This window comes from Dermacentor albipictus, chromosome 5 (genome assembly GCF_038994185.2).
Source record: "Dermacentor albipictus isolate Rhodes 1998 colony chromosome 5, USDA_Dalb.pri_finalv2, whole genome shotgun sequence".
NCBI classification, from domain to species: Eukaryota; Metazoa; Arthropoda; class Arachnida; order Ixodida; family Ixodidae; genus Dermacentor; species Dermacentor albipictus.
In genome coordinates this window covers 103,652,332-103,669,030 of record NC_091825.1, presented here as the reverse complement: position 1 = coordinate 103,669,030, position 16,699 = coordinate 103,652,332, and the positions used below count along the sequence as shown (strand labels likewise).

General features: G+C 43.3%; 1 protein-coding gene across 2 annotated transcripts; it reads right to left on the bottom strand.

The window, feature by feature from the left end:
• Nucleotides 1–229: 229 nt before the first annotated feature.
• Sap47 (Synapse-associated protein 47kD) lies at nt 230–16,577 on the bottom strand. Of its 2 annotated transcripts, none has more exons than XM_065437060.2 (8): nt 15,954–16,577; nt 15,579–15,661; nt 15,324–15,458; nt 13,834–13,973; nt 8,712–8,809; nt 7,001–7,069; nt 3,884–4,024; nt 230–1,663 (listed from the first exon to the last, which is right to left on the bottom strand). In XM_065437060.2, the coding sequence occupies exons 1-8, from the start codon at nt 16,291–16,293 to the stop codon at nt 1,530–1,532; spliced, it is 1,140 nt and encodes a 379-aa protein (XP_065293132.1). In that variant the 5' UTR covers nt 16,294–16,577; the 3' UTR covers nt 230–1,529. The 2 variants fall into 2 exon arrangements, with proteins under 2 accessions (XP_065293132.1, XP_065293134.1); XM_065437062.2 differs by having other exon boundaries at nt 230–1,660.
• Between the last annotated feature and the right edge of the window lie 122 nt (nt 16,578–16,699).

Genomic DNA, 16,699 nt, shown 5'->3' with positions numbered 1-16,699 from the left:
ATGAAGTGCGTTGTATCTGTGAGAAGCAAAAGAAAGGTCCCCAAACTAATGTTTCACTTACCAGTGGATTAAACTCTACAGAGTTAGCCTTAAAAGGAGCCTACTGTATTCCAAGTTGCCTTACAACTGACATGCAGCTAAATCAATTCTGGTGTCTTTCATATTTTGTTCCACATCAGCTATGCAGCTAGGCCCTCGATAGTGCTAGGTTTATAACATGTGCCATACATCATAAAAGAAAAGAAGCTTTATTCTGCTGACTATGTGACATAAGACATGGGTGATGAAACAACACTGAATAGAGGTGTCAAAATGAAAGTTGCTTCCATTAAAGAACTGTAGATATATATATATAATAAAAACAAGGAATAGCCACCATGAAATTCATTAACAGTTCTAACATACATACAGACACTCACATCTGTGCATCACAGGCGCTTTATATATTTCTTTCTCAGAGTAAATGGACATGACGAAAAACCTGGGTACATAGCATAAGGGCTTGAACACAACATACAAAACGAAAGATAGAAAATGACTCCAATTGACCTCTAGTCCATAGCAGCATAAACTTATTTGCTTTGATATGAACCAAATGTCTATAGAGAGAACCTGTCCATTCACTACACGAGCTTTTACAACAAGCCGTTTTACTGTTCTCTATAAACTGTCTGCTACAGCTTGCTCCTAAAGGCTTCTTTTTCCTTAATGAGCGACTGGAAGACAGTCTTCGTGTTTTGTGCCCACAACACAGTTCATTGAGAGAAGGCAAGAAGGAGGAGCGGTACTGCTGAAACTGGGAACCTAGTTCACACACAAATGGTACCCCATGGTACCCCCTACAGATGGTACCATGGACTTGGCAGCTCACGGTACCCTCCAGTGCAAGGTACCACAATCACATTGACAAACGAGCTCACACAGCCTTCGAATATCTTGTAGCTGCTTCACAGCAAAAGATGAGGCTACAGAGAATGTAGCACACTCAAAAGCTCATTAAGCCTCTCCAGTCATCAAAAACATAAAGGAGAAACCACATGAAGCATGTTTCCTACATCTTTACGGCATAGCATTGCTCAGTGTCATGACGCTCACTTCATGCTGCGAGAACTGTGCTGTTATCAATGTCGTAATGCGTGCCATGGCCTATCCTTTTTAGTTGGAAACTAAGTCAGTGACATGCACTGTGGCCGGCACTACAGTGTGGTCACTGCACAGAAAAATATGAATGCGTCGATGACAGTCAACGTCAGGCCGAAAATATGTTGAAAATATATTGCATGTGGTTGCTGCCCAAAGCTGCGTGATGTGTGCTAGGTCCAAACAAAGCAGTGCAACTCTGCAGACAGCCACACGCACAAGCTGAAAAGATGCACGCACAACATAAATGAGACTAGCGTGGCAGCAGACAGTTGGGCACCTTGAATTACCCGCCCTTGTGCCATGTGGTGGAGGGGCCGTGGTGGCTGTGCCCCAGAATGTGTTCCTCGGAAAAAGTGGCTGGAGGGAGAAGGCAGTGCATGGCAGGCCTACTTCTGGGCTGCCAGCATCTCCTGAATTTCATTCTCCCATTCGGGATCATCGCCTTGTGCGGCCGTGTCTGTAGCCACCACCTCATAGTCCTGCAGCTCCTGCTGAAGCTCCTTCTCCCATTCATCATCTGCTGCAGAAGGAACACGGCTTGCATGAGACTTGGAAAGCTGTCAACTACTGTTACAGTCCAACCCACTTATAACAGCAGCAATATTAACAATACTATATAGGATATAACAATGAGCAGCCAATGCACCAACAACTTTTGTATGTGTTCTAGGGTAAAATAAGCCGCTTAAAGAAATGCTTCCATGCCGCGTTATCAGTCATAACAAATAAATCTGGCTACTGGGTGCGTGTGCTGAAAGAAAAAACGCAAAATCTTTGAAAAAAAAAATAGTTTCTTTGCCACACCCGTTCTTGTGAGTTGCACCCTACACGGCCTTTGTTGCATCACCGGCCTCGCGCACCCCTCTCGCACATGTCGGAGGGGCGGAAGAGAGATGCGAGAGTAGCACGAATGCATGCCGTGCGGAGTACGCAGCACAAAAATGGGCGTGTTGAAGCAGCTCACACGTTTTTCTTTTCTTGGGTTTCGCGTTCCTTTTCTTCTCGTAGACACCCAGTATCCAGATTTAATTGTTCTAGCCAATAATGTGGCACAGGAACATTGTAGTAAGTGGTTCATTTTACCATAGAACATACACAAAAGGCCACAGTGCAGCAGATGCTCATTTTTACGTCCGAGTATTGTTAAAACCAGTAATTCTGCAAACGGTTCGGCTGTACTTCTAATTAAGATGTTTGAATGTTTAACCCCGCTGCTTTTTTCATGCAACCCAGTTATAACAATTACTGGTTATAACAATTACATTTCCTTGGCGCTTGGATACTGTTATAAGTGGGTTTAACATGTGCTTTTCTAGCATTACTGTTTTGCTTTTGGCACATTATTGCTGTTGTTATATTTATGTTTCTCAGCAAGGTAAACATGCTGTATCACTTAGCTATTACATTGCAACCACTCCTGAAAGCTTTTACCAGGATGGGTGCACTGTTATCACCGGATGCATGTGGTACGTCGTGCCTCAGTGATCACCTTGGTTCATGTAGTACATGCCATGATGCCTCATAAGTAAGGGCAGATCATAAGCTATGTCATGCGATCCAACAAACATGTGACTGTATCACCACCTTCGCTGCCCAGCTGATTAGTTCTGTATGCAGAAGCTTGACCACTAGACAGCTTTCGCTCATCAAGTTTGTTCTTGCGTGCTCATAGCTTCCAAGTGACAATATGCATGGTCACGTCTGTGCATCATCTGCAGTAATTATTGGCATACTACTTTCACCTGCCAACCACAAAAATGGTGACTGATGTTAAGTGGTGGAAATGACAGTTAAGCTTTGGCTACTAATGCAGAGCAAAACATTTATAGTATGTCTGTTTAGAAAAAGCTCACTGCAAGGTTCAGTGTACTTATCCTGAAATCGACTGGTCGATTTGCAAAAGCCGCCCGACTCCTCGAGCGAGCACTTGTAGTTCAGATATGCAAATCTGACAGCAGAAGGTGGCATGCATGGCAGGCAGTTGTGGAGGTGGCGCCTAATCCCCGCTTAGTAGTATATGCCCTTATGTGTATGTGGGTATGGCGGTAATTTCAGTCTCTCTACTGCTGTAGTCTATGGTGTTTGCAATGATTATACGATCCCCAAGTCAGCAGAAGAAGCGGTCATTGCGAAAGGTACAGTCGAGAAAAAGTTTGGAGGTCAAAATATTAGCAAAAAAATAAAATTTCTTCTAGCACAAGTATGCAATGCGGAATTGCTTCAATGCATTGCATTAGCTGAACACGTGCACGTAGGCTTTACCACTCGATTGTAGCTGGTAGGCCCAGGCTGCGAAAGCAAAAAATATTTTTCCTGCACCATTGGTCTACATACTTTTGCTCATGACTTCAGAACATAAAAGGCACAAAGGGTATAGATTTGAGTTCTATTGGCAGCACAAGCTTGTATTTTTTTTTTCTCACGTGTGCAGCATTACTTGCAGGCTGGAAAGCAGTCTAGCTAGGTGCTTGTCCAGGGGTTCATGAGGTGAAATAAAATGCTCAGTGCATGTTAACCCAAATGAAAAGTATGGTTTATGTTTAGTGCATGTGCAACGGCGACAGTGAAAATTTCCTGACCAAGAGATGTGCTTAAATACTATGTCTTGGTCCTGTATAATAGAAGCAAAGCCATGAGCAAATATTTTCACAGGAGCAACATGATAAGCCCAATACTAAACACTACTGCATTGGGAAACCAAAGGTCGCTATTGAAGCAGTGTTAAGCGTTGTGATGTTACCTGCTTTGTCTCCCATGCCAAGTTGTTTCATGCCCAGCTTGACTTCTTCCTCAGATATTTTGTTTCCTTGGAAGGTGTCCGAGACAAATTCATGGGTTGGGCTGTCAAGTGCCTCGTCGTCATCTCCAGCCGCCAAGTTCTCTAGATAAGCATTGACACAATTATTCCACATATGGTAAAAAAAAGCACTCACAGCCATGGTTTCAGAGTTGCGTTCGTAAGCTCTTTGAGTAAAGTACATTTACAGGTACCCCGAAACAAGTTCTAACAAAGGTGTGTAATGTGCCTGGTAACAAGGCATCACCTCACAAATATTTGCTAATAAACATTCATAATAACAGTTATTAGCAATCAAACACTGTTTCTGACCCACCTATGCGGCATTCCCCTGCTTCTCACTCAAAAGGCTTGCCTGCCCTATCCTCCAACTTCAAAAACACCTTTGCCACTTTCCTGTTTATAATGAAACACCAATGAACACGACAGCTGTTGGCCAGATTTCGTTACGTTTTATGACTAAGTAGTGCCTCTTGGCAGGTGCAAAAATGAAGTGATGTCATGACTGAAGGTGGCATCTGGTGGCACAGAACCACTGTGCTGGCACAATGGTCTGAAGAGATGGGGAGGCATCAAAGCTCGGTGCAATGATAGGTGGTGCAACATGGAGCACTGCACTGTACTGGCCCAGTGGTACCGCTCCAAGGACAGCAGAAAGAACAAAAATGGATAGGAAATCCATGAAGGCATGGCAGTAGCTAAACCTTGATATAACGAACTTCAATATAACAAAATTCTCTATATAAAGAAGTATTTTACTTTTCATAACCTCTTGACGATAGTACATCATGTATTTAGAACCTCAGTATAACGAAGTGTGTTTGCATGTCATTTCAATATAACGAAATTTCACTGCTGCGGCAAAGGAATGCCTACACAATAAATGGAAACTTCCACTGATGCACCTCTCAAATTGTGCGCCACGTGACAAGAGCAACCACCGAAATGGAGCAGCGTCATGCTCTGTATAAAGTCCAAGTGTGATGAGATCTAATCGTGCCTCGCGCACCTTGTGCTTTAGGTGCAAGTGAAAGTGTGTGAGGGGGAGACAAGAAATATGATGGCTTCACGACTGAAAAGGAAAAGAGAGTGAAGGGATTGCGCTCGCGGTAACGCGATCAAGCGTGCGCAAGGGGGCGGAGTGGAGGGCAAGTTGGCGTGCCTCTCGGCCATGGCTGCACATGGCTCTAAGCACGGCTGAGTGCATATGCAGTCGCACACCGTGCTTTAGGGGTCATCCGCAGCATTTGAAAAGAATGGGCATGCAGACACAGCGTGGCACCATGTAAGCTGTCTTCCCACACGTTTAGTAGTGGAGGCTGCGTAATCTCGAGTTTTGGTAACCCACCAGAGCGAGAGGTAGTTGAAGTATTTGCTCCCCACTGCCGGCGCTTTTCCTGATAGAATCATTTCATAGACCCGAACACCACCCACATCTACAGCAACTCACATTCAGCCGTCAAAGCCTTTCAGAAAGGAGCCATCTTTCAGAAGGAGCCATCGCACTGCTGCAGCATCACAACATCTGCTGGTTCCCGGCACACCTCGGAGAGATCGAGGACACCCCTCCCAATCTCAATGAGATGGCTCACAGGAGCGCGCGAGACCTAACTTTCTGCGACACCACCTATTCTGGTCGCGACCATCCCAGCGAGAATCGGGACCCTCCCTCCACATACAACGAGATCACAAAGCATGTAAGCATGTAAGCATGTAAGACTGCAGAATATACAGCACACCTCCCAATAAGCTCCCCAGGCCTCAAGCCCTCACGTTCAGAATGCTTCAAACCAACACGTACCTCATGCAGATCAGACTACATCATTACATGCCTTAGCTATACACAACATCATATTGCAAAAACTGCCCTTACACACTAGACGTACATCACTTGCTCTGGCCATGTGGTCGTACCCACGCAAACAAGAATCAAGACTCCGCCAGGCTACTAGAAGCATTATGTAGCACGGACCTGGCGGAGCAACTCTGGGCCGTCCAGCAAGCCCATGACGTGGCCAGGGAGTTAAAACTCCCGGTCCCAACGTGGGAGTAACCCACTCTATGCGGCCTTGCGCATTGTAGCTCACAGGACCTTTCAGTAAAGTTATTCCATCCATCCATCCGTCCATCATTTCAGTGCGGGCAATGCTACTAGCCGCGGGGCGGAGTGCATACGAAAGCATGGCTGGCTTCCCTTAATTTGTACCACCGATATGGAGATATCGTTGGCGTACATGACATGGAACTGTATCATTCGTCGCCGACTCCCAAATTTATTACAACGAATTGTTTTCTCATTTGAATTTGGTATTTTTGATTGCCTAATAATTCAGAAAATTCTGCGATCCCTTTCCATGCTAGAAAAATCGATCGGCGACTGTACTTATTTGCATAAAAGGCCAAATTTAAATACAACACAATTTTGATATACCGAAGCAAATTGCTGATTTTACTGGCTTCGTTATATATAGAGGTTTAACTGTAGTAGCACTTCATTAATAGCATTTCATTTCATTAATAAAGTACATTCACAAATCTTTTGTTCCAAGATATTTGTGAAGTGGCACCCAACGACACCAGACACGTTCCTCAGCATTCTTAAAGATGTTTAACAGGCCATAGGTTGGCATACTCACTCACGGGTACACTAACACATACTCTTGAAATAGAGCGGTAGCAAATGACAAAGGCTGTGAGTGCTGGTTAACGCCAGTATTAATGTAAGTAAGTGTTGGCAAGTTTGAGTGGACGCGAGTCTGAAAGTCCGCGACTGTTGGCGAGTGTGAGTGGACGTATGTATACGGGTGAGAGTGGACACAAATACAAGCGTGAGGGGGCGTCAGTAAGTGCGAATGGAAGTGACTATATACACGAGTGAGCGCTAGCGAGTATGAGTGGGTGCAAGTATGAAAGTGAGTGAGTGCCAACGAGTGTGAGTGAGCAGGAGTGAGTATTCATTGATTCTGCTGACCAAGTTTAAGGAACCTGCTAAATTTCCGGACACGGCGCATGTACTCGTGTCTACAGCAAACTAAGACAGTAGAAGCAACGCTGACATACGTTTGCTGCTTTCATCCGATGGACTCTGCCGCGATGAGACTGATGAAGTGTCACCACTGCTGCTGCTTCCTGAAAAATGAGGTAAGTAACAGGAATTTGCACTCTCATCTATGACAAAAGATGTTGTTCTTTTTTTTCAGTCACTGACTGACAGTCTATTGTAGGATAAAACTTAAAAAGAACAGCAGCCAGCAACCAAGGAACACGGACCACGCGGGATTGTGTTACACCGCCGGCCATTCACCGAAGCAAACAAAATCGTCGTCATGCGACCTTTTCAAAATGGCGTCGTACTTGACACCTCTGCAGTGTCTGCTGTTCTTGAATCTTTTCATTGGTGGAAGCGATGAGGTGTGCAACAGACATGGACAAACTGTATGGAGTCTGAGAATTTCACCCTTCAATAGTCCGCGGTACAGTTCATTTCACTGCTGGCCTCGTTTTACCCATGAAACCTCACTGCCAAGTGAAGTGAAACGACAACAAATAGTTACAGCGAAGCAAGCGTTTTATTTCAGTTCAGTAAACAATTAGGCTTTCACCGTTTCACTATAATAGACGAGTGAAAATGTATAAACTTATGCGCTTATAATCTTATATTTATGGTTACCACCTTATTTAGGTAACAGGGAAAGTTTGAAGTAAGAACTATTTGCAGCCTCACGGAGGAACAGTGGCTGACGGTTATGAGGGTGTGAGCGAGGCTTCACTGCAGGCTTAAGTTGTATCCGACTATAATGTACTATTACTTCGCATGTTTTTCAATATTCAAAGTTTATGTTATAAGATAATATGCACGCTATCTGCCATCAACGTAATGTGTCGCTGTAATTTCTTACTGTTGTGCAACAATGCAAAGTATGTGCTTATGTACAGTAACACAGATATGACAATGGTGTCATTAAGAATATGGAGCTGTCAGACATAGGTGCGTCAAATGTAGAAATAAAATCATAAGAAGTGATGAGAAATTGAACTACATGAATGCTAATACTAAGCCAATTACAGAGATCAGTGCTGTGCTTCATATTAAATGTTAAATATTCAGGAATTGAAGAAGAATTGAACAAGTATAGGTGCAGAAGTGATAGGTGATGCATTATTGTTGTTCAATTTTGATCCCAAATGCAACAAAACTTGTGTGACTGGAATGACTGCCAGGCTTTTTTAACATGGTGACGCATATATTTCAACATGATGGCACCGAAGATTTTTTGAGCAAGCTGTGCAAAATGCCAGCTTGTGTGCTCAGATTTGCACAGCAGCGTGCAATAATTACTGAATAGCTTAAGTAAAAGTGTATAAAGCAGTACTTTGTGTAATGCAAATCTAATAAATATCTTCTTTTATTACGCTTGCCTTTTGGTTTTAATGCTGCTTCTACTATTATTTGGTAGTGTGGTATTTGGATGCACCAGGAATAGAAGATATTGAGTTTTGTGGACCTCTTCTGTGAAGACGGACTTCTGACAAGATGAACAGATTTTGAGGGTTCCTCTGAGTTCATCTTAGAGAAAGACTACTGTACAGATGTTTTTTTTAGTGCAAGAAAATTTCTGAAAATCCGCTTATGAAGCTTACCAGCATCAGTTTTAAACTTTAACCAGAAACCCCGAATGCTGGTTACTTTTCACACCCATGCAAGCAGCGCATCATTATTTATGCAAGTATAGAGAGCGAAAGAAGGGCCAACAATAAAAGTGCCACATACCAGCAGCCTTGCCGTGACTGAGCGCACTTAGCTGCGTTGACTGCTTGATAAGTGAGACACGGTAGAAATAGTTCCTCCAAAAGTCAGTTTCAGGAATCCTAATATGAATACAAAGCGGGGACAGGCATTTGAGCATAGAACAAAATTTACGCACGTTGTTAGACAAGAACGCGCACATGTTAGTTTAGGTAAATGAGTTATCTGGAACTCGTACAGTCATGGAAACCATACAGGCAAAACGGTTGTGCTGTGAAAGCTATCAGCTTGCTACAGGTATGCAGTGGCTGTGGTGTTTATGTGACAGGATCGACTTCTGGTCCTGGTGACGCCAGTCTGATAGGTGGCAAAAAGCTTGTGTGCTTATATTTAGGCACGTCTTAAAGGGGCACTGCAACACACCCAAGGAAGCATACTGGGCGGAACTGGTAGCATCATCACAATGCAGTCATCGCATGCATTTTGTGCAACGACATTGATCTGCGGCATCGTGATCATTGCTTAACGACGTAATGTGCTATTGACGTTTGCACAATATTGAGAGTACTCCAGAAAGAACTAGTACATTACGTTTCGCAGCTTTTTAATTATTGCCCAATTATCATGACACCCACATGAAAGGTGTTGTAACCATAGAAACAACACCATCAACAAGCTGAGTAGACTTGGCAACCACGGCATGCCAACATCTGTTACGTCTGTTCCCACTGCTATTCAGTTGCTGCAGTTCCACATCATGGGAGAGTGAAATGTGGCATTCAGAGTCATTCGAATTCAAGTTAAGCATAACTTTAATTTTGCTTGCATTTGTAAGTTTCTGTGACAGATAACTTGGGTTTGCGTGTGTTAATTACTATAGCTGCTTTCGCTTAGCCTTCTTTGGCATACTGGATAATAAATTCAAAGCAAAAATAATCGCCTTAAAGAAATGCGTTGTGGGGCCCCTTTATAAAATCTTGGGTCCTCAAGGATAACAACCCACAGCCTTCCTGCAATGTCACATTTTGTATATTTTGTTAGTGTCTGCAATGAGCTATTTTTAGTTGTTTCACCATATAGTAATTAAAATTTCAAAATGAGAGAGAGGCTCTACCCTACAAGTTTTGTGAGCCCATTATGCATGAACAGAAAAACATTGCTGCAATATTTGTAACATGAAAATTGTACACCAGTAGCAATAGAAAAGCAACAGTGCTGTAATGGCAGCACTGCCAGTGAACAACAGCAATAGTCCCTATGCACGAAGTGTCCCAAGTATGCTCCATTTTGAATATCACTGGCACTGCCTGTTAATAAGACATGAAATAGAGGGAAGATTGGCCTTCCTTTCCTCTGACAAAGAATCTTTCTTTCTTTGCCATATGAAAAAAAGAAAAAGAAAAAAAAAAGTAAAGAAATGTCGGTAAAGTTTTGAAATAGTAATTCAACTTCAACCTATTTAAGTACTCTTTCTTTACACACACCATTAATGACTGGAATGACTTGCCTTTACGACACTTGTATCACGACTGTTTACTTTTTTGTATCAGCATTATTGCTGTATTGTTGCAGCATTTTGATGTATTGACATTGTTTTACTTCTTGTGAACTAATATTGTATTTTATCTACCCTGCATGGACTTTGCGTCTGCAGTATACATTAAATAAATAAACAAACAAACAAACAAACAAACAAACAAACAAACAAACAAATAAATAAATAAATAAATAAATAAATAAATAAATAAATAAATAAATAAATAAATAAATAAATAAATAAGCTGACTTGGTATTATTGTTTAGTGGCCCCCTAACCCGACTCTCTTGTAAGTATCTTTCACACCCAAAGTATTCACTGTGCAATGCCACATTAAAGGGGCACTGAAGAGAAAAACTAAATCAGTTTAGACAGATAAAGTATATTATTTCAAAACTCTATTTTCGTTGATTTCATGGTAACAGACTTTTACAGGAAGAGAAAATAAAGAAAGTACTGTATTTTGTTTCACGCCGAAACTCTGGTGCTGGTCCATCAGTGTGATGTTATCGATTCTAAAGTATTTTCTCGTATTTAGGCCCTTGTTGCTCAGTAAAAGTTCTGGAAACTTCATAAATGAACTCTTTCGCTCTTTTAGAATATAGCGCAGTCAATTCTTAAAAATAAAAAAGTAACTGGGCCCGAGCAGATGCCATAAAGATTCACGACAACAGGGGCAAACTGGTATAAGAATTTCAATGCGGTATAGCCACCTACCATTGTTTTTGCATCTTTTCTGGCTTGCCAAGCCTCTTCTCAGATAAAAGTGGTGTAGGAGAGTAATTTACAAATGCAGCTCAAGTTACTTGGTGTTTATCCTTTGGTGTTTACACGCTTTGGTGTTTATCCCTTTAAGTTGGCTACGTGACCTATACCTGCAATGCTTTTTTCTAGCCCCCATATTTGCTCTAGGTCTATTCTCGGACTGTCAAAGAACAAAGTGCAAAGAGAATTATGATAATTAATGCATGCAAACCAAAGTTATGTGTCAGAGAAATTTCAAAATGCTAGATTATAGTCACCCTCAGCTAAAATTTTTCGTGGCTCTAGATGCCACATTTCACTCTAGGCATTAGTGAAAGTCGGTGCACCGCGGTTACCAAGCCTGCTCAGCCTGTTGATGATGCCCCAGTGACATCCATGATCATGTGATCTAATCTCTGAGGCCATGGCATGCCAAAGTGCTCGGCTTGTTTACGCATCATTACCATGGTTGTAAAACGTAATGCTGTAGTTCTTTTTTTTTTTCACAGTACTTTTATCGTTCAAATGTAAATCGCACATAACATTTTTAACCAATAATCACATTCCACTCTTTGATGTCACATCCTGTCTACGAGGTACATGAAATTGCTGCAATGAGGCGATGCAAATGGCGCTGCTCAACAAGCTTTCCCTGGTGCAGGGCTCCTTTAATGAGATGCGGTGAATAGGTTTGGTGAGCATATTTGCATCTGCAGGTGTATGTGCTGCTCTATGTACTTCCGCGATCAAGGTGCATATACAGGGGTGGGACTGCCAAAAGTCATCTTGAAACAAGTAAAATTGCGTTTGGAGCACGTTGGAGCAGACAAAATCACATTTTGGAGCAGCTTGGAGCAGACTACATTTCATTTTGGAGCAATTTGGAGCAGATAACATTCCACTTTGAAACAGTTTGGAGCAGGCTAATCTGTATTTTGCCGTAATAATGGAATATTGAATACTGCAGCACACTTTGAAACCCCGACGGAACACAGAATATACCAACATAACAGTGTAGTAGAAGCATGCTTTTTAGATAGAGCATACTAAAACATGGTAGAGTAGGCTGAGTGGCGGCAGGGCCCATGCTTTCCTGTAAAGCTGAAAACATCAGTGGCACTACAATCGAACTATATATTCCCGCGGCAACGTTCATGATGGTAACGGAAAGTGTTCTCAAATTATGCAGTCCAATCAACAAGGTAACAATTTCTGGGTCACAATATGTCACTGCAGGCCCAGAGAGCCACAATCAACCCTGGACTGGTATAACGTAAAGCTACTCCAATCGGTTTTGATTGTGATAGCAATTATATGGACACACCAGGCACATTTCTTTGATCGGCATCGCCATGTTCCATATAAAGACCAGGGGCAATAACATTGTCGCCGCGCGCCGCAAGCTGAACGTGGAAGCGAATGCATGCGAGGGTGCGTAAATGATGGCAGCTCAATATTGCATGCACAAGGGAGGAAAACGGGAAGGAAGGCACACTGTCCTCGGTCGAGGGCAAGGCGCCGGATGGAGGGGAGGAAGGGCGTTCTACTCCGGCGGCTGCTGTGTATGGCGCGATCACGTCGGCCCCATTTTGAGAGCAATCTACAATGGGGACACACTGCAAGTGCTGATAGCTTTGTGTGCATTGCACTTTCGCCGCTGAGTTCGTGTTAAAGTGAGAGGCAGCACGAAAGTCGATTCACTCGCTGCTGCTGCTGCGCTTCCTCACTCCAATGTTTTGACAGCAAGTTTCTGTAGTTATCGAGTGAGATGTATTCATGCTTGCTTGTACGCGTGTTACACCATACTTGTTAATTTTACAAGTTTATACCGTCGATAAACCTACTATCCTTACTCCGTATAGCTGTCCACTAACTTGCTATTGCAATCGATGCTTTGCCTTTCGGCCGAAACTGCTACATTTTATTCCAAATCCGCCATTAGCCCTTCTTGATAGGTCAATATGGTCCAGTCCTTGCAGCCATACGGGCATAAAAACAAACTGGACTAGTTTATGTTAAACCGGCCCTGTGGACAGAGACGCCCGCTCGTTGAACCCGCTGCACTGTGCGCCTCCCTAATATCTAGTTCGCTCACAGCGCTCTCAGCCTACTTTTTGTTGTTTTGCGTCTCACCTAGGGAGTGCCATACTACTCGGCCCACTCAACTGTATCCTAGCACGCTATTAAATACAGCCACCCTTGCCGTTCCGACAGCAGCGACAGGTCAGGGACTGGCCGTGCGCGTGTCGGCTATTTGCCGGAAGCATTGCAATGTCCACTGTTACAAGCACGAAAATTATGAGGGACCCTGCGCGATGCGATCATCCCGCGTTGTGCAGAATGTGAACGGCCGCACTCTTTTTCGGAGAACAAAATCCGCTCGCTGTTTGCGGCCACTGCCAGAGCACACATGCTGAAGCCGTTCAGCATAGCATGATGCAATTTCAGTCAATTTTCTGTGTTTCGTGCAGTTTGGCTCAAGAATTTTCGTTTGTATTAAAATGCCACAATTGGCGCAGGAGTCGCACCTCTGTGCGTATATAATCAAAATTTTCACTTAACACCTGTAGTCCCACGCCTTGTGTTGGCCAGGAGTCATATTTTGTGCAGATTCTATTTCATTTTCCATTTTTTTTGCTCTTCACCGCGGGCTCAGATGCGACTGTGCCAGCATAACCTTCGAAGTGGCCACTTACTACTACACAATATGAAAAGAAGAACGGAAAGTGGAACAGAATATGACAAAAATGTGGGCCTAGACTAACAACTCCAGCTTCCCACTAAACTTCTCTCTCTCTCTTTTTTTTTCTTGGATTCTCGAGTGCAGTGGAAAGACTGCTGCATTATAAACATGGGCTGACTCACCATTTCGGAACAAGTTCGAATCTCATTTTCTCCAGGTTGGGGTCCTCTTGAAGCAATGCCATGGCAATGGGCGACATGGTATCCATGTCAAATTCAAACTGAACTCCGCTTGGTGGACTTCGCACAAAGTTTCTTTTGTCCTGTAGGTGTTCAAATGAAAGATAAAGGCTATACAATACACATAACACAGGTCTTAATAAATGCAATGCATGCATTCAGGATAGTTGGTATTCCATAGCTACTACTTTTACAGAGAAAAAGACAGACAGGAGGAAACAGCAAGTGCTAGGACTGAAACAAATGCCGAATGGATCGTTTATTAGCACATGATACAAATAAGTCCTAACTGACAGTCGGAAGTTTAGCACATGTGCTTGTCATTTCATGATGCCCCTGACTAAATGTTGGCTCCAGGAATAAGTAGTCTCTAATTTAAATTAATGTTAGATTAAGTAACCCCTATGTTTATAAAACAAAAATTAAAGTGTGAACTTTATGAAATAAAGTCCTATGAAGTTTGAAGTTCAAGAAGCAATGTTTATGTGTTGCACGGCCAGATCCTCGCTACACTAATTACATGCGATGACATGTACACAGCCTATAGCCGAGATTACTGAAGCAGACCTTAAATACCGATTTCTGGTAATATTTGTCAGTCAGAATGTTGCCTCTGTACTATTTTTACTCCTTGTTTTAAGAGTAATTATGGTTATAATGAAATTTTCTCATAACTTCCTCAGACCTGAAGACCACTCTGTGATGCAAGTACGTTTCAAATCGGGTTATTATTACTGACTTGCATGTTAGAAATGTGATAAACCCATTTTTTAAATTTTAGTACTCTCCGATTAGATGGTGAAGGCAGCACCTTCATGTAAGTGGAGAAAGTGTCTTCTCATGATGCTTGTCCTAAAAACGTATTGTTCTAGATGAAGATATAAGATAGCATGGTAGGGTGCCATGCAGATTCTGCTTTCTGGATTTTCACGTCAGCTGATGGACTTCACACACACGCCTTTTGTCGACTGTGACAACAGAACTATGCAAACCACATTGTTGTCAGTTTTCACAAATTCTGTTGGCAATAATATGCTTAAACCACTTCCATACAGTTCCGCATGCAAGTGACCTTATACCCAGGATGAACACTTTACATAATAGTTGCAGAGTTCATTTTGAAAAGGATTGAAGGCAAGCTACTCGAGTGGGCATCACAAGGACTGAAAGAAACAGCAAACGCATTTTTATAACTGCTAAGAACACTGTCGCAAGTGTGCTCAATCGTACATGCTCGGTGAAATGTAAAATTTACAAGGAGAGTGTAGTAAATGCTCTAGAACATCACCACAACTCTCTTCTTCCGAAGCTGTCATCTGAAGGCAGGCTATATGTAATGTTTCTTTCTTTACGAGTTATTTCCAGAACATAATGAAAACTAGAAGGCGTTTGTGTGGAAAACAATGCAAATTTCGGTATCAGGTGAAGCTCACAGCTGAAAGGGACAGTATCTGCTGCTTCACATTTTCTTCATCTTCACATCCAACCCAGGGCAAGATTCCAGTGTCACACCTCTGCTTGCCCTTCACAAAAGTCTCCTGTTCGCGATTAAAGTCAGCCAGTATGCTCTGAAAGCAAGAGAAATAATGCGATAAGTGTGGAAGCGCAATATGACTTCGCGTACACGAGAATAAACATTACAGTGATGCGCACTAAGCTTAAAAAAATGTAGACAAAGAAATTCTCACATTCTCTTCAACTGTTGTTTTGATCTGTTTGGCCGTCTCTTGCACAGTTTTTCCAGCCTTGTTTGCCACAGAATAGAGGAAGCCTAAAAGTAATGAAAGAAGTCCGGTTCGTACCACCAAAAACTTCACGCGAAAAGCACAGAAAGCAATATCAATCACTGCATCCCAGCTCGCAACACGCGATCCACGCGTAGTAAACAAAACAGCAACACGTCGCGACACAGGAACGCGGCAAGGTCTTTAGTGGCAGACGCCTTGGTGGCCCTGTGTCGACGAATGCGGAGCAGGATAATCCCTCTCTCGTAAAACTGATCAGAGCATTTTATCAAAGGATAAGCGTGTCGAAACACTACGGTGCTTCGCCTGTGTACTCACTTCCGAATGATTTCGCAGATTCCATCGCCTTTTGCGACACATTTTCGAGCGGTATAGAGATGCCCGTCCCCAAGGGGCCCTTGTCATTCGAAGGCTCAATATTAGCCGCTGGTTTCGGCGTTTCAGGAGTCGGAGGAGAATCAGTGTCCGGCCCGGACGTCGAGCCTGAGTCGCTGCCCCCACCACTTTCTTTGGACGGTGCTGCTGGTTGAGGCTCGCTAGTGGCTTCGTTGGTGGGTTTGTTGTCGGGCGCATCGCCACCCTCCACCGACTCCGGAGCCTTCGCTTGCGGTTCCGCTCCTTTCGTGGTGTTCTTCCATATGTTAGAAATGAAATCCATGCTTCCTCTTGAGCCCCAGCCTCAGGTTAAGCGCACGGAATTAATCCGACTCTGTACAGTCACCAACGCGACTACAGACCTACAGAGGCAGCTCCTGCCGCAGCTTGACGACACAGGTTGACACTTCCGCTGCGCTGTAAATAAACAGTGCCCTCCAGAGCAAAATAATGTGCGCTTAGGCGACGGCGGAGGATGGCGTTAGCACACACGCTAACTGGGTGCTCAGGCCAAGATAACGATGGGAGAAGATGGGCTTACTATTAAGAGAAATGCCGAAACGGCCGTAAGCATCCCCACTAAACAGAAACTAGCAGAAACCAACAGAAACACAGCCTTTCCGGTTGGCCACACTGTTTTCAAATAGCCAAGGGCACGTGACCAAACTCAAATCCGATCGTCACTAAAA

Coding starts and splice junctions, on each gene's coding strand:
- Sap47 (XM_065437060.2), bottom strand. CDS start 16,293: ATGGATTTCATTTCTAACATATGGAAGAACACCACGAAAGGAGCGGAA. Junction 15,662..15,953: donor ATCTGCGAAATCATTCGGAA/GTGAGTACACAG, acceptor CATTACTTTTAG/GCTTCCTCTATTCTGTGGCA. Junction 1,664..3,883: donor TGGCATGGGAGACAAAGCAG/GTAACATCACAA, acceptor TTCCTTCTGCAG/CAGATGATGAATGGGAGAAG.